Genomic DNA, 18,147 nt, shown 5'->3' with positions numbered 1-18,147 from the left:
CTCTGCCTGAGGGCCCAATCCCCTTCTGACTTGCCTTCTTATCTTCCCCATGCTCCTGACAGCCCCAGGTGGAACTGGACTATGCTGGTGCTTACCCCGTGGTGAGAGTCAGAATGAGCATCACTGTGTGTGACTTGTAACCCCCTGGTGAAGCATGCTACTAACACATCGTCCACTTCGCCTTTCTCACGGATGAGTGTTTCAAACTGAAAACCTCATGGAAACAAGTGGATCTGGGCCAGAGGATTCTAGACTGGCAGGGACCTCAGAGGGCAGCTAGCACGACCCCCTTCGATATTTACAGATAGGAAATGGGAATAGGAAGAACCGTTGTGAGTGCCAGGAGTAGGATCTGAACCCAAGACCTCTGGCTCCGAGGTTCTTTCCTACCACAGTTCATAGGAGAGTTTGATTTAACGTGTGTCCCAAAGATTGATAGCAAAATCATACCTACAGTGGCCCAAGAGTACGTTGGGTGGCACTGCTCCAGACAGAACTGGGGTTTCGTTTTAAGGGGCTGCTTTTTCCCTCTGTCAAAATTAGAATTGACAGGGACTCCCAGATCACCTTCATAGGTTCTAACTGATGCCAGTCATTTTCTGCCTGGCACTTTAGATTCCCTGTTAAGATTTTCTACATTTTGGTTCGGTCACTAACATTATTAACCAAATAAAGAGTTAACGATTAGCATGGGCGTGAAGCGGAGCAACGCTAAGAACAGTGCATGGTGGGCTGTACTCATGGGGCCCTTTGAGACAGTAATCCCGGGCTCATTCCACTTGACAGCACGGCAGTCCTTCTGCAAAACCATGGTTTGTGAATGCATTTTTCTGCTCCTTCCATTATGGTGTTTATGGATTTGAAAGAGATTTCGTTTGATTTTGCATGTATCTGTATTGAAATCCCATCATAGTGAAATGGCATTTTTAAAAATAAGGTCTTTATAACCAAAATATTTTCATGCCCGGGCAGATATACATGAGTCTGGAGGAATGGTGCTTTGTTAATCTGATCCCAGTAACTTCTGTAAATTGAATAATCTTGTGCACATGGCTTCCCTTAGTAACAAATGAGTGAATGAAAAAACACGTATTAAGCTCTTACTGTGTTGTTAAGTACCAGGGATCTAACTAGCAAAAAGCAAGACAGACCCTGCTCTGTAGGTCCTCACACTATAACTGAGGGGAGACAACACATAAAAGAAAGTCCAGCCACGTAGGGTCCATGGAAAGGTCTGGAAGTCCCAAGGGTGCAGCAGAGGGCCAGCTGGCAAGGACTTCCTTTGTGTGGCAGTGACTTTCCGTAATTTTTAACTCAGTGGGTACAATAAGAGAGGAGTAGAATTGTAGGACTTAAAATCACAAGGGAAATCCCTACTCATATAATGCAGCCTCCTCATTGTATAGATCTGGATACTGAAGTCTTAAGAGGTCAAGTGATCTACCCCTGAGATGAAACTTTGTCAATCCTTTTGTCTCTCCATCAAGTCCCAATGACCCTCCCAATGCCATCGGCCTTTCTCACCATAAGCATTCCAAGAACCCAAGTAAACTGCAGCCATCCCATTAAAAAAGAAGCAGCAGCAAATAGAACAGAGGACAGGGTAGGCTAGGAACCTTCTTTCATTAGAATTAAAAGGGCTTCTCCCCATTGGTTAAATTCACTGCAGAAAATCATTGACTCCGTTTAATCTGCGGAAGCCCTGGATCAAGAACCTTGCAATGTGATTTCCAGTCACAATCGTCGCAAAGTCCCATTAGGCTGGAAGAATGGACCCGTCCAGTGGAGCTTCATCAGCGGGGAGGGAAGAGAGGAAGAGAATCGAGCTGTCTTTGTCACTGCAGGCAGAGCAGGAGCTCCAAAGCCCAAGGATAGGAAGGAGGGACTGAGCCAAGAGGCTTCATTTCAGAGGGAACTTGGGGAGGGGGTGGTGAAGACCCAAAGTTGGATTTCTTTTGGCTTCCTCAGGTAATATTCCCTTTTCTCTGAAACTGTTTTGTATATTGAAGAGATAACAAGAGAGGGCGGTTAAGGTCTGGAATGTGCACATGTTCCAGCTCAGAGCAGAGATGAAAGTGAAGAAAGCTGACAATCGTTTTATCTTTAAATCTTTGACTTTGGAGGTCTGTTAAAATTACTCTGAAAGTTCATCAGGGTTCCCATTTTGTTACATTGGAAAGACAAAGTGAGAGGGCTCGTGATTGGTTGGTACAGAGAATGCCCAGGGGAAGCAGCTTCTACCAGTACAGGCCGGTGGGAGGCCTTCCGTGCCACAATTTCAGCAGTAGGATTTGAACTCAGGTCTTTGCGGCTCCAAGGCAGAATCTGTTTCCACCTTGTAGTCTCTCTACCTTAGAAAGTGAGTTCCAAATGATTTGGTATTTATGTAAGAATAAAGCAGTTTGCCATGGAGGAAGTTCTAAGACTTCTGAGTTTGGGAATCGATCTCCTGCCTTCAGTCAACATCCCGTCGATAGTTATTGACTTCTGTCCATGTGCAAAGCTTTCTACTGGTCTTTTCAAGGACTCTTGGGATAGTTTCATTGGCCAACTTTGGCTCACACTTCCTCCTCCTTTATAAATCATCGGGTGTTATAACTACAGGGGACCTTTGAAGCAACTAGTCCAGGGCTGTCATTATGCAGATGAGGCAGCGGAGGTCCCCAGAGCTGAAGTGACTTTTCTAAGGTCTTTAGGATCTATATGTTCTTGTTTCCAAACTTTGCAAATCCCAGCTCAGTAGGGAGGAATAAGCATCATCAGGTGGCTGAACTGAACTGTGACCCCCAACAGAGACATGAACTCCACAGATTGGCCATATGCTGAACCAAAGCTTAGGATGCCAACACTTCATTGGCAATAAGGTTGCTAGTTCTGTCTGCCTTCAGTTACTTAGTGTGGACCAGAAATTGCCATAAAGCTTCCGAAAGGAATAGAGCCACCCATGGGGAGATGAGCATTGGCTATGGAGTCCAGCCCACTGATTGGTTATTCCTTCAGTTCACTGTGGAGCAGCAGTTTAAAAGTCACAGGATGGGATAGGGCTTGGAGAAATTGAAATACTGAGAAGTGACAGCCAAGAGGCTAGAGTGAAGGCAACATTGCAGTAGAATCTCTTGGAATCTGGGGCCAGGAGCCCCATGCACACATTACAGCATCCCCGTAGGGTGGCATGGTCCATCAGCACAGTCTGCTAACCTCCACCGAAGCCTCGTCTAATGTGGAGGTGATAATGAGTCCTCAAAGGCTGTAGTAGTGCACTGTGAATGCTAGCAAGGTCTCCCATGCCAAAGTAGGTTTTATGTGGGGTTTGGACTCTTGGCTAGTTAGGAGCAGCCTTGTTGTTTGTTGTTGTTCACTTGTTTCAAACTCTTTGTGACCACTATTGGGATTTTCTTGGCAAAGACACTGGAGTGGTTTGCCGTTTCCTTCTCCAGCTCATTTTATAGACGAGGAAACTGAGGCAAAGAGGGCTAAGTGACCTGCCCAGGGCCACATAGACAGTGCCTGAAGCCAGATTTGAACTTAGGTCTTCCTGACTCCAGGCCCAGCGCTCTATCCACTGTGCCACCTAGCTGCCCTAGGAACACCCTGATTTAATACAAAGAGGCCCATCTGCCATGGGCTGCTGGAAGTTATATGTCCTTGGACCATGGCAGCCCATGAAGCAGAAATACAAAATGGCCCTTGGGCCTCTGCAGATCCTTGTACTTGGCAGTGTTGGAGGCAGGGAGTGTTAGGATTATCTGTCTACTCTAACAGCTGCTATTCCTCTTAATATGAAGTCATTGTCCAGTGACCAACAAGAGGACATACTACAAGAAGAAGCGACTCCAAGCAGTCTTAACATTCTTGTTATAAACTAACCCAGAAGGTGGAAGGAAGTTCTAGGTAAAGAGAAGGGGTGGAACATCGTGGGTTCTTCTGGTAGGAGTAGGAAGGAGTTGGTGTTCTAGGCTTTGTGGTGCATAGGAAGGCCAAAAGAAGCTATGAGTTCATGGACAGTTTGCTCACCTCCTATTATATAGTTCATGATAAAGAGTTGGAGAAAGACAACCATGAAAACAATCTACAGCTGACGCACCGATATCAGTTAGAGAGGGTGAAGAGGAGGAGAAACTCCATGAAGAACATGGTCTAAGACCCTCCGCATGAAGTCCACGTATTCTCTGATACTTGGTGACCATGACTGTGGAAGGAGAAAGGAAAGAGAGGGCCAAGACTGGAAAAGCACCATTCACTGAATCCTCAGGCCTCTAAGTACTGACTATTTTATTTGAATGTGGCCAGCCCCCTATAACAAGACAAAGCAGACAGGAAATGACTCATTACTGATAATGGAGCCATTCTCCTTGGAAGGAACAGCAATGGGAGAAGCAGCTGGACTAGACCAAATATATTGGGCAGTCAGAGGGACTTGTTAGAGCAAAGATTAAGGGGAAGATAAAGCTAGAAGAATAAAAGGTGAAGAGGCCATGGCATGCAATTAAAACAGCTCCAGCTTGACCTACTTAAGTGGGATATTGATGCTGAAAAATGAAATGGACAGAGGAAAGGACATTGATGCTAACTTAAATGTTTTCATATAAAAGTCAGGCCAGTGCTAATCAGTTGCCATGATGAAGAACCCAAAGAGACAATAGACCATCTTGGTCAGCAAACACTTGATTTGTTTGTACGAGAGTAGAGAGAGATGGCAACTAGGAGAAGCACTGGTCCAAGATACAAACTCATTTGGAAAACCTGACTGAGAAGGAGAACAGAAAGATCATGAACAGTATTTTCTCAAGGCAGGAAAAATGATGGAAGGTGAGAACCAATTTAAAGAAAGCTTGGCTAGAGACCCAATTAAAACAGCCATTCGGAGGGCCTTTAGCCGCTAAACTGAAAGAGGAAAATCAGAGAAGGGAAAGATAGAAATGATCTGTAAGGGTTGGTTTATAACTAACTCTTTTCACCATCAAGGACGCTGGAGCCTGCACACGTGGGCTCTGGCATCACCGCCTCAGCTGTATTTATAGAGGAGGGGAAAATGTCAGGGAATGGAACAGTGATGGGAAAAGAAGCTGTGCTAAACCAAATGTAGCGATGGTGAAGATGATGACGATGATGATGATGATAGCTAGCATTTATATGATACCCCCCATGCGCCAGGCACTGCGCTAAGCCCTTTTAAACTCCAGCTCGTTTGATTCCCCCCAGCAACTCTGGGATATAGGTTCTGTTATTATCCCCATTTTACAGCTGAGGAAACTGAGGCAAAGAGAGATGAAGTCATTTGCCTGAGCTCATACAGCTAGTAAGTGTCTGAGACTGGATTTGAACTCGGGTCTTCCTAAGTCCAGCCCCAGCTCTCTTCAGCTAACAGCTCTGCACCGTGAAGAAGGTTCTAGAAGAGATGTAATTGCGAGGGCATTAAGAGATCAGTTCTCAAGACACCCGAAGGAGGGGCAGATACTAGAAGTGTGGAAAAATCCTGGACCTCATCATTCCCACCCCACCCCCCAACAAGGTGACTGAGAACACTGGCTACCACTGATCTCTATGCCTGCTTTTCCCATCCTGATAAAATTTCTATGACAGTGTCTTCATGTGTTTTGAGGGCATCCTTGATGAGAGTTAGAAAGCAACAGGCAGAAGCAGAATTTCACAGCACATCAGCCCCCGTCACAAAATTGACTAAAGGCTCTGGGGTTCTTCTTATTGGAAGATGATCCCAGCCTCATTTGACCACAATGACAAAAAGGTGCTGCCTGCTCTGACAAGACACCTCCAGAAGACATGTCAAAAATATACAAGTTCTCTTGAAACAGGCAACAACAGAAAGCGTTGTGCTCAGTGATGTTCTGATCACTCGTGAGTCCAGACACCTGACGGGGAGATGTGTGTGCCTTTCCCATAGGCATTTGCCATTATCATGGAGGAGATGCAGTGTAGAGTCCAAGTCCTAGGAGGGATTCCCAATAAATAGTGAGTCCCTCTAGATGCCCTTCTTTGCAAGTGACATTGAACCAATCAGATCAAGACCCAGAACACTGCAGAACTTCCCGGATGAGATCTGTTGCCACTCAGACGGCCCTGGCTTTCCCAAGCCTGATTCCATAGCAGGCCGCACCTTGACCATCACACAATTGCCTGAAAGATGGAGAGAATCCCAGAGTGCACGGGCCTTTTGAATCCAGAATGAGCAGAGAGAAAGAAGGTTGAACCAACACTGGAGATGGACGGTGAGCAGGGGACACAGTTGAACAAGAGGAGTCAAGGATGCCAGATTCCTTTGGGAAACTGCAAAGCTATTTTAATGACCTCAAACTTCTCCATGAAACAAAGGACCATGTTTTTAATATCAATATTCCACTGAGTCCTGTTGTATCACAGGTTCTGAAGATTGGCGTGTATCACCCAGAAGGCACTGGAGAAGCTTGTGCAAATAGGCTGCAGTGCTTTACAAACCAGGACCTGTCAGAGAAAATCAGTGTAAATGATGTTGCCCAAGAAATTGATGAGCAGAAAAGATTTCCATTTAACTGAAAGGGACTTAGAGGCCATCGGGTTCAATCCCTTTATTTTGCAGATGTGGAAACTGAAACATGGGAGAGTTTAAGTGATTTGTCCAGGATCACACAAGTAGCAAGTATCTGAGGCTAGATTTGAACTCAGCTCTTTGTGATCCCCAAGTCCAGTGCCACCTGGCTGCCCAAGAAAATGAGTAGGTCACATAGCAAGAGATAGCCAATGAGTAGCCCAGATGCTCCACTGGTATCGTTGCAATGTCAAAAAAAAATTGAGAAAGGCTCTCAGCACATTGGATGGACTCCCTTTGGCCATCTCATGGGAAGTCAGGTATACAAGTTACCCAGGAGGGGCAGATATGGAAGGGTTAAGTTCTTTATCATTGGAGGGAGTATTTATACTGACAAAATTACAGACCCATGAGGGGTATGAAAGTGTATTCATGTCCCTAATAATCACCATGAGCCAACAATACTAGATTTTCCTTCATGATATGTGTCCTCTATTCATGCAGATAGCAGCCCCTCAGGGACTCAGGGGTTCTTTTAGAGGTTGTAAGGGCAGAAAGAAGAAAATGAGCCCCCAGTAACCAAGCTGGCAAGGAGCCCCTCCAGATGTAGCTAGTCCAATCCTTGGACAGTGCTCAGAGCATTTGTCCTGGAACCAACACCCAGAGCTTTTCCAGTGTGGGAAGACCTACTAGAGCTGGCATCTCCACTGGCGTGACCTTCGAGAGCCCAGGACCACCCACGTGGTCCAATCAGGGCAACATCCCTGCGGGGGCTTGTAGCGGAGGCCAAGTGGTAGTAGAAGAGGTGGTGGTAGAAGGAGGAGCAGCAGCAGTTGGAGTAGGAATAGGAGGAGGAAGAGGAGGAGTAGAAGTCCTGGCATTTGTACAGCGCTCTAATGTTTATAGACTAGCTGTATCTGCTAAATCATTTGATCCTCTTCATGAAGAGGTCACACTATATACTTCAGGAAGACAAGAGGAGTACATCAAATACCAAGGTTGTAAAGATTCTTTGCTTTGGGATGTTTTCTACCTTGAGTAGATAAAGTTGGGGACAAAGTTTTGACCCTCGGAGTAAAATCCATTGGTTTAGATTACAGGGGTGGGGAACCTGCAGCCTCGAGGCCACGTGGCCCTCTAGGTTCTCAAGTGCAGCCCTAAGTTTGGATTCAGTCAAAGGGCCAAACTTGAGGACCTAGAGGGCCACAGGTTCCCCACCCTTGGAAGAGCTCATTCCTAAATGATGGTGGAAGCAACCAAAATATCACTGGGTTTTTTTTAATGGAATAGAAGATAAAAGAAACCACACTGAACCCAGTTAAACTAGAACTTGTATTTTCTAAAAGTGTGGGGCCTGGAGCAAGACTGAGCAAGGGAACATTCCCAGAATCAAGCCTGAACTCACTGAGTGTTTGACTGAGCTCAAGTCAGGAGTCCTTCTCTTCCTGGTGTCATCTAAACCCTCTACATTCACCCTCCAGTAGTGTGTGTGTGTGTGTGTGTGTGTGTGTGTGTGTGTGTGAGAGAGAGAGAGAGACCCTGGGCAACTCATCCCTGCTTGCCTCAGTTTCCTCATCCGTAAAATGAGCCAGAGAAGGAAATGGCAAACCACTCTAGTATTTCTGCCAAGAAAACCCCAAATGGGGTCACAAAGATTCAGACACAAATGAACAACAATTGCGTGTGTATATGCATGTGCATGCCTTTGTGTGTGTGTGTATGTACATGCATTTGTGTGTTTTGATATAAAATTGCTCTTACCAGCAGCCACACTCCTCTCTGCTAGGTTGAGTGTCTGGCCTCTGCTTGTTCTAACCATGAAGGCCAACTTCATCCTTCCCTTGTGGTTTAGAAGTGCTGTCTGATCTCTCTTTGGCAACCTTGCCTCTTCTCTCTTTCCCAGCAGACGAACGGTCACGATGCAGACCTGTATGGATCCTCGTCCCTGAATAGAAAATCTAGCAGGGTCAGTAGATCTGAGTGTCAGTAACGGCCTATGAAGGCACGCGCAGAATTTTCTTAAATACTGGTAAAGTTAGACTCTGTGGTCCAGGGTCTGCTCTACGGCATGTCTTCCAGTCCCCTGTATCTGTGCCCCCAGCCCCATTTGGGATATAGCCAGTCCAGATGAAATACAGTGAAAAGCTGCCATCTAAATCAGTCATGAGAAATCCATCTGACATGGGTTTTAGAAACACTTAAAACCGAAGGCTAGATAGAGCTCCGGTTTCCTCTGCCATTTCCCCTCTTATCAATGAATCAGCAAGCATTTAAGCACCTGCTATGTGCCAAGCACGATGCTAGGCCCTTGGGGACAACTACCTATCACATTTTAACATTTTTCCACATCTCCAGTTTCATTCATCCATCCATTCATTCACACACTAATTCCGTAAACCCTTGTGGCATGTCTGTTGGGTGCAGAGTGCTGTGTTGGAGCGGGCACAGCCTATAAAGTTGAAGTATTTTACTTCAAGTCCTGACTGGCTTCAGGAAACTTCACAGCCAAGTAAGCTGTGAGGTGTCTAGCATTTAGGCCTATTGTCTCTGTAATTCACTTTGTTCAAAAACAAACATACAGCCTGGGAGGCTCTACTATAGCGAGCTTAGAGCTCCGCTTTCTATTTTTAATTCCCTTTATTCCCTAAATATTCTATTTATGAAGCTTGTAGCCAGCTCTCCTATGGCTAGCTTAGAGCTGTGTCTATTTCTACTTCCCTTTACTCAATAAATATTCCAGTTTCTTTATGAAGCTTCCAGCCTGGTAGTCTCTCATCTGGCCATCTTTGAACTCTGATGCCTACTTTTTATTGGTCTTATTTATTCACAGACTGTGAATCTCTCTAAAGAAAGCCCAAAGAGAGGAGCAGAGAGTAATGGGTCCTAGCATCAGGGCCCCCGTCACAGGCTGGCAGGAACAGAGCCAGAGCAGGGCAGTGTTGGGGAGGCAGCGAATAATGAAGAGGGCACCAAAAAGCAGAGAAGTCAGAAGGAGGAGCAAGAATTCATCGCATTTGTCAAGAAGAGCCTTTAGCCTGTTAGAGAGTTGGCACACGGGAATTTATATAAAGACGTCATCGAAAGAAATGTATGAGAGTAAACAGATTATAGGATCATAGAGTGGAGCCTGAACCTCCTTGCAACGTTAGCCTCTGGAAGTAATGACTTTATTAATTATGTAAAAAAGTACTTCTGTTTATTTTAGTCCAGATTTAAATGTCTGGAAGTTCTGGGTTCGAATATGGCCCCTGGCGCTTATTAGTTGTGTTACCTGGGGCAAGTTCCTTCCTCTTAGGATCACAAACTAGGGCTAAAACACTGTCTTCCCTGCCTCTTCTCGGTGCCCAGGTGTGACTTGTTTGTGCTAAGTGGGTGAGTCCCCAGCTTGCGGGGTGCTGGCCCTTTGGCTCTGAAGCAAGCTTTGGTCTGGATGTCCAGCTGGCCCCAGGGCCCAGGCACCTTCCTCCCGCAGTGACCCCAGGAGGCACGTGGTTTTAGAGTCCCCAGATTCATTCATACACATGAGGAAACAGACTCTGCTAAGTTCAGTGACTTGTCCAAGATCACCTAGGTCATAAGCAGAAGAACCAGGATGAACCCAGGCCACCTGAATCCAAATCCCCCTTTGCATCTCACCTCCAGCAGAGGCCCCTTCATGCCATTAAACCTTTCTGATTTAGAACTGGGAAGGGCCTCTGAGGCCGAAAAGTCCACCCCTTACTTGCTGGAGAAGGGACATAAAGAAGGGATTGCCCAGGACCAGACTTGAGATCCTGGGAAGGCCCTTAGAAGCCACCTAATCTAACCTCATCCTTCAGTTAGGGAAACTGAGGCCCGAGAAGTTAGCTGCCTTGCCTAAAATCACACAGGTAGTAAGTGACAGAGACAGAATTCAAACCCGGGTCCTCTGACTCTGTGCTATTCAGATAATGCTGTAGATTTTAGCAAATCATATGATTAAGTCTCTCATACTGTTATGTGGCCTCAAGAGTAGGATTCAATGGATTTGAAACTATGCAAATGTCTGAGCCTCAAATCACCAATTAATTAATCAAGGAACAAGCAAGTGTCAGTCAGAGCCCGTCCCCCTGGGGAGACAACTGTGTACACAGATAGGCAAGTACCAAAGAAAGAGAAAGGGGGAAAGCATTTATTAAGTGCCTACTGCGTGCCCCACTCTGTGCCATACACTTTACAAATAGCATCTTGAATACTGGGCAGACTTTGAGGCAGGTAGGCAGGCAGCAGAAGCAGCAGCTGGAGAAATCAGAAAAGGCTTCAGGTTCCAAAGGCCTTGGATCTAGGATCCGGAGTTGGAAGGAACCCCACGCTTTGTGTATTCCATCTGCCTCCTTCCTTAGATGGCTACAAAACCACCCAGTGCCCTGCCTGGCTTGGCCTGGGCCAGGGCCTGATTGAATAGGCCAGCGTTTGAGCCAAAGCAGGAAATTAGCAGGAGGGTGGGTATAAGTGTCAGAGCCAAATCATGAGTCAGAGGCAGTTAGCTGGGGACCTCTGACTGGAGAAGGTGAGGAAGGGGATCGGAAGCCCAGCCGTGCCAGAGCCCGGTGGGGCGGGGGACTGGGGCAGGGCTTCTTTAAAACAAGCTCAGCCACCTACGTTGATAGAAGATCCGTGTGGGAGGAGGGACTAGAAAACCTAAAATGTTCCTGGACGTTTCCAAAAACTCACCAGATCTCATCTCTTTCGATAAGCAGATTCAGGGGTTCTGTTTCTATAAGCACCTAAGTATATAGCCGTGGATAGAGGCACAAGAGGAGCTGAGTTCAGATTTTACCTCAGATACTTGCTGGCTGTGTGACCCTGGACAAGTCACACAGCCTGTCTCAGCCGCGGTTTCCTCATTTGTAAAAATGCGGATAATAATGGCACCTACTACTCAGGGTGGCTGTGAGGACCCAATGAGATAATATTTGTGAAGCATTTTCCTCAAGGTGCTATATAAGTGTCAGCTGTTATTCTGTGGCCACACTTCTCCTCCATTAATGATAACCAACATTGGTATTATTGGGCAGCTAGGTGGCGCCATAGTGCACAGAGCTCTGGATCCGGAGTCAGGGAGAGTCCTTTTCCTGAGTTCAAATGCAGCCTCAGACACTTACTAACTGTGTGACCCTGGGCAAGTCACTTAACCTGTTTGCCTCAGTTCCCTCATCTGTAAAATGAGCTGGAGAAGGAAATGGCAAATCACTCCATTATCTTTTCCAAAGAGTCGGACACAACTGAAATGACTGAACAACAACAAATTTGTATTATGCTTTAAGATTTGCAAAGCAGCTTACAAATATTGCCTCTAATCCTCACAACAATCCTGGGGCACTATTATGAGTAAACTAAAGCAGAAAGAGGTTAAGTGACTTGCCCAGGGTCACACAGCCAGAAAGGGTCTGAGGCTGAAATTAAACTCTTGCACGTCTGACCTCCAGGACTCTATCCACTTTGCCACCTAGCTGCCTCGTTAGAACACAGATTTTTCCATTCCCTTCATTTGATTGGATCTTGTCTATTTAAAATAATCTTTTTAGTTTACCCAAGATGTCACAGCATTTAATTTGAGGATTCATAGATATATAATTGTAGATAGACTTAGAAACTCAGAGGGCTGACCCACAGAGAAGAAGCCAGTACTGTGGCAAGTCCATTGTTCTGGGAGAAGGGCCACCTCTCCCTCAAACAAACCTACTTGCACCCCAGAGGCGTTGAGGAGAGAGGGTGAGCCCCTACTAGAGGGGAACCATAGCAAAGCATCATGAGCTACGTGAGGTGGTCACTTACTATCTGTACGACCATGGGCAAAGTCATTTTGTACACCTTGGTCTGATTCTTCCATTGTAAAATGAGATGTAAAGTTGTAAAATGGATGAACTCCAAGGTGTCTTCTAGCTCTAAGTCCTAGAGTACTAGGATGCTGCAGCAAATAGTAATTGGAGCAGCCTTGTTGCATCACCAAAATATAAGCAGTAAGTTAAAGTGAAGTCTCTGGTTCAAATGTAGTGATTGTACACTCCTTTTATCAAGTTTTTAGCTTATCACATACTTACATGAAAAAAAGACATGGAACTTTCAGAATGACTTGGACTACTTACTACAGGTGTTAAAATCTCTCATAAGTTTTCTTTTTCTTTGATGCTTCAGAGTTCCAGATCCAGCAAGGAAAGCAAAGTGCCCAGCAGGTTGTCATCCAGGGAGGAGAAGTTGGTTGGTTTCCATTTAATATTTCAAATCCTCTCTCCAAAGGCTGCAGGTTTTGTAGCATGAGACTTGTGTGATTTCCCTCCCCTGATGTCTTCCTTACTAATTTTCATTTGGATTCATTTGCCAGCCATACCAACTGTTGGCAGGACTCATGTGGGCCAAATGAACTCCTTTTCTGTAGTGAGAGTCTACTCGTTTTTATGCGTGTTTTGTGACTTAGACCGGAGCACCCACTTTTCTTGGTAATAAACCACATCTTCAGAAATCTCTAAGCATTGGGGTTCCATGTATCTGTTAAGCAGTCAAGTACATTCCGTTTCCAGTTCAGCTTCCAATTACAATTGATCAAAAACCAACATTACGCCCGGCATTAGTCAGTCGCGTAACAGCATGGGTGGGCAGGTGATTGGTCCCTGCTGACTTGTTTGTTCATTAGAGATAGATGCTAGACCTAATGGGGGGACTCGTTGATGACAAAGCACCAAACATCAATTTAAGTTGGTGCCTTCTCTGCGATTTACAAGCTTAGGGGGGTGCTGGGAACACAGAGAGGTGCCATCACCTGTAGGTAGCCAAGTCTCTGAGGCTCCACAGCCAACTTGCCATCTACCACACCCTGCTGCCTCTCATCCTTTAATCTGGACTAATTAGGTAAAACATTTTTGCTAGAAAATTTAGATGTCAGTACCCCAGGGTCAGATGGGATGCCCATAGGCTCTCTCTTGGGAGATATATTCAGAGGAGCATAAGGAGCTCTTGGCTTCTTCCTAAGTGGCCTGGAAGAATTGCAGCAGGATTAATACTGTGGGACCCTGGCCTCTCTCCTTAAGTCTGGCATGTGGTTGCGGATTAGACTTGCTAAGCAGGGCGGTGGTCAAACCATGCTTGGAAAGGGCCACAGGGGCTCGGGATGTGGGTTCAGTTCTGATGCTTATTGCCTTGTCTCTTCAGTTGTTTAGAAGTAGTTGTGTGAGCCCTGGGTTCAAGTCAGGCCAGTGATTCATCTTCTCAGTAGCCAAGGAGGGGCATGAGTTCTAAAATCTATGATCCTTTAATTTGTCCTTTTTGGGGGGTAGGGGAGCAGGTTTGATTTCAACAGTGTGAGAAACTCCCAGTGTGAAAATTCACTCCCCCATTGTAGGCCAGCAGCTCCTCTCAGGATCATAGATCCAGAGCTGGAAGGAACTTCAGGGTCCACTTAATCTAGCCACCTTCCCCTTCTCTCTCCCTCCCCACCTTAGTCTTTGAGCATTACTGGGACACTAAGGAGCTAGCGCACCTAGTTTGTGTCAGAGACAGGATTTGTCTCAAGATTCACTGACTATTCGTAGACATAATTTAGAAGCATCCAATGCATATAAACAATGGATAAGAAGAGCTCACATTTCAACCAATAAACATTTATTAAGCCTCTGATTAGCCCCTTAGGTTTCCAACACACTTTTCAAATATTGTCTCATTTTATCCTCACAACAGCCCTGTGAGAGTTTGGAGATGAGGAATGACACATTAAGTGACTTGCCCAGGGTCACACAACTAGTAAGTGTCTGCGGCTGGATTTGAACTCGGGTCATTCTGATCCCAAATCCAAGACTCTTATCTAATGGACCACCTCATTACCAATCTTAGCTACAGAGATTCTCCGTTGGGTAATTCATTTTAGTTCTCTTCACATCTAGTTACTCATTGTACCTAATCATAAACTCAATTTCCTTACACTCTCTTATAATTCAGAGCTTTCAAAACATTGGCCTAACCTTGAGTATGAATTAGTGAGATTCTACTATGTGTAAAATCAGTTCCAAGGCCAAGGAGATGCTGAATTATCCGATGCCCTGAAAGGCTTCATTGCAGGGGCATTTATCAAACATCATGGTGGCGTATCTCCCGCCAAGATCACCCCCTCTGAAGAGATTGAATGTGTTTGTCATGTGGACATGTTGCTCATATGTTTGCACCTTCCGCTCAGCCGGAATGCCCTTTCCTGGGAGTTATCTCGAGCCCAGTAGTCCTTGAGATCTTGGCTGAAGAATACATTTTCATGAGTCCTTGATTGGTAAATAATTTCCTTCTTTGCCACCCCACCCACCCCCATTTGATTTCTCAAAATAGAATGAGAAGGACTGTGGAAATGCCACAACCAAAACTGGGATGACAGCTCAAAGGGCGTCCTTAAAGATGTTATCTAATTTTATTTAGACCGGATCTCATGTAGTTAGTCATAAATAATTGATACCTGAGTTTAGGGCCTAGAAATCAGAAGTGTAGATTCAGCAAAGGCCCCCTTGATTTATTTCAGACATATTCTAGTTAGTGGCACCAATGTAAGACTTTCTCTAGAACTGCCATATGGGCTGTTTGTCATAGAATTTAATTTAATATGTAATATTCCCGTTCTGCATACACATGTACACACAGGCACACATACGTGTCCCAATATGGAATAATAAGCAAAAGCAGCGAGGCCTATTTACATAGCATAAAGTAGAGACTGTTTCATATACAATCAGATTCAATTTACAGATGTTTTTTCTGCAAACTATGGGTTTCAAGCTTTTAGCAAAATTAAAATAATAGGGATAGTGATGGAACATGTGGGATTTCAGGAGTAAATATATCTTTGAGACCAGGCTCACCAGTTCCGTGAATGATACCATGGTAAACTGCAGCCGATGCTGAAATCAATGATCCTGATGCCAGAGAAGTGGGTTGGGTTGGGTTGGTTTGACCGTGGCGTGGCATGATTTGGTCAATTACTAACACCTTTGTTCATTTCTGGTCAAGTCTTCTCTGTTTACTTAAGGTGATGTAGCTCTTTGACAATCCCTTAATATTTTTGCTGTGGAAATTATTTTAACAAAAAAGAATTAACACACATCTGTGTGTTTTCAATAAAACGAAGTTCTAAAGGTTGTTTTTTTCTCGTTTCCCCATTTTTCTTTGATTCCAGGGTTCCTACTACTCTGACCTCGGACTTTCCTACACCAGCCTTCCCTCCAGACCCCTGTCAGCTTCCCAAAATGGAGCTCGGGTCTGTCACCTTCCTTCTCCAGGATCCCCCTCCCCTCTTTTCCAGTGTTGCTTTCAGTTTAATTATTTGAATGATTAACTCGATCTACTTGGACGCTTCAACCTCCTTGGTACCGTACTTTGTGGACACCATCTCTAACAGCCATTTCTGTTGTGCGTGGGCTCTGTGTAGGCACGTGACTAGACCTGACCCGTTGCCAACATTTCCCCCTGCCCTTTTTTTTATTTAAAGAAAATTATTGGTGGTATCAGTGCCCCTCCCCTACAACGCTGTTTCAAACCTGAAGCTCATAGAATTTGTTTCTTGGGCTTCCCTTCCCCTTCCAGCTGTTGTCACCCATTTGTCTTCCCTTTTGTTTTTTAACATTTGCCTCTCATAAATGTGTCCAGGAAGAGATCTGGAAAGCCCTTTATGTAATCAGAGTTGTTCATCTCTGAGAAGTGGGGAGAAAGATTTCATTTTTTTTGGATCCCTCTTCTCAATATGTTTCCTGTTTTCTGAGAGTTGGAATTCTGCTATAGTCCCCAAGGTGTGATTTTTTTGAAAATTTTTTTTAGCTCTGTTTTGTTTTAGATGTGCTTTCTGTTCTGGAAGGAGAGAATTGGGAATAAAAAAATTAAAATTGTTAAAACAGCTTCTTTTGGAGGTTGAATTGTCCATGTTCTGTGCATGTAAGTTTGGTGTTTGAGTGATTCAAGATGGTGGCAGGGTCCAAACCAGGCATTCTCCTATCCCAGGTATTGGGTCTATTTATTTGCTGCCTGCAAAGGTACCACAGTCTTGGCCTTCCTTTTGGGACAGCAAATTCCATTCTATGGAGTGTGGCATTGTAGGCTGGCTCTTAGGCTGTCCCAAAAGTTTTAATCCCATTCAATAATAGTTTTAATGGGGTAATAGCATAAAACTGTGCCAAGACTTCAGGACACCCTCTATTTCAAATATGAAGGAGAATCCATCAGGAACCTGTTCAGTGCACTCATTTCAGTGGAACAGTACCTGAGAGCTGATGTCTTTTCCCTAACATTGTTCCTGCTGTTTCTCTAGGCAAATTGGGCTTATCAGATTCCTTTTGGGGACTCTACAGTTCCCTTTTTCACTCACATATCTAAGGGTGCCTTACCATTCATAACGGAGGATTATCAATGGCCATGATCCTATTTCTGGTTTCCCTGCACTTCTCCATCCATCTGGAAATACATCTGGTTACTAACTCACACAGGTGCATTTTCTTTGACTGTCACTGGGGGGATTTTAAGCTCAGATAATCACATGTTCTTAGGATGCTTTTCTTTCTTCCTCATTCTTCCACTATTAGGAAGCCATGAAACTTCTACTGGCTATATCAATGCTTTCTTTCCACCAGAGATGTGTGTATAAATCCTATCCATGTGAATTAAAACATATTTCACATGGACCACAGAAACTTCCTTCAAGCTATGACTGGTTGGAGAACTCCTTTTTCTGGAGGAGGAAAAATGCTCACCTCATTTGCTTTGAGTGGATCTGATTATCATATTGATATGAAATGACTATTGATGAAAGAGGGAATGTGGTGATACGTAAAGATCACTGGCAGCCTCTAATGCTTAGTGCTCATGTGACCTTGGGCAAGTCACTTAATTACCATGTGCCTCCGTTTCCTCATCTATAAAATGAAGGGGTTGGACTCACTGGATTCAGAGGTCACTTCTAACTCCAGATCTGCGGTCTATGCCAGCTCACTTTGCCTTTTTCCTGACTGTAACGTTATTTGGATGTCATAACCTCACTCCCCACCATTCAACACCTTGATGAATGTCAATGTTTTGTCATTGTCCAAACTTCTGAAACCAAACATGTGCTTCTCTCCTCTAGTCTTCCTTTCTTTACCGTGATGTTAAGGCTGCCTGGCGTTACAGGGTTGGTGTGCTCACTTGCCCTCAGTTACTTTTACTTGAGCTATGGATGTTTGCACTTTAGTCACGGGAGCGATTCTTGGTCATCACAGTCTGTTCTGTGTTGCACACATGCACCAGAATGTTGCAGTCATTGTTCGATCCACTGAATTGTGAAGGATTTTGTCCCTTCCCATGTATGTTGGTGCCCTGAGTCACCATGGCCAATTCCGGATTTTGTATCTCTTGGACTTTGGCACTGCTGAGTAACATAGGCTGCTCACTCATTTTGAATTTGATCTGGATTCCTTTCTGAGATATTTCCTAGAAAACTGTTGGGCAGGAAAGGGGCAAGGTTGACCCTCTAAATGGAGAAAGGTTGTTTTACAATGCCTCGAAAGGGCCCTTTGGGACACCTGTGATTTCTAGGTGAATTTGAAAATTGGCCCTTCAGATACTTTCTTTTGTTGCTAGACTGAAGCTTCAGAGTCTTGCTGGTCAGG

General features: G+C 44.9%; 1 protein-coding gene across 19 annotated transcripts in view; it reads left to right on the top strand.

Moving 5' to 3' along the window:
- The window catches only part of LRRFIP1 (LRR binding FLII interacting protein 1), a 196,769-nt gene that overhangs the window by 136,025 nt on the left and 42,597 nt on the right, over positions 1-18,147 (top strand). For 9 of the 19 annotated variants that reach the window (XM_036769026.1, XM_036769025.1, XM_036769015.1 and 6 more), the window contains 4 exons: positions 8,430-8,489; positions 12,680-12,742; positions 15,690-15,770; positions 17,625-17,669. The exons of 7 other annotated variants lie outside the window; for them this stretch is intronic. In XM_036769026.1, the coding sequence (XP_036624921.1) occupies positions 8,430-8,489; positions 12,680-12,742; positions 15,690-15,770; positions 17,625-17,669 (249 nt within the window). The remainder of the gene's footprint in view (positions 1-8,429; positions 8,490-12,679; positions 12,743-15,689; positions 15,771-17,624; positions 17,670-18,147) is intronic. 3 more of the 19 variants (XM_036769027.1, XM_036769012.1, XM_036769019.1) reach the window with 2 other exon arrangements.

Source organism: Trichosurus vulpecula, chromosome 7, assembly GCF_011100635.1.
Source record: "Trichosurus vulpecula isolate mTriVul1 chromosome 7, mTriVul1.pri, whole genome shotgun sequence".
In the NCBI taxonomy this organism is placed as follows: Eukaryota; Metazoa; Chordata; class Mammalia; order Diprotodontia; family Phalangeridae; genus Trichosurus; species Trichosurus vulpecula.
Note: the sequence above shows the minus strand (reverse complement) of the source record. Positions and strands in the feature narration are given on the sequence as shown.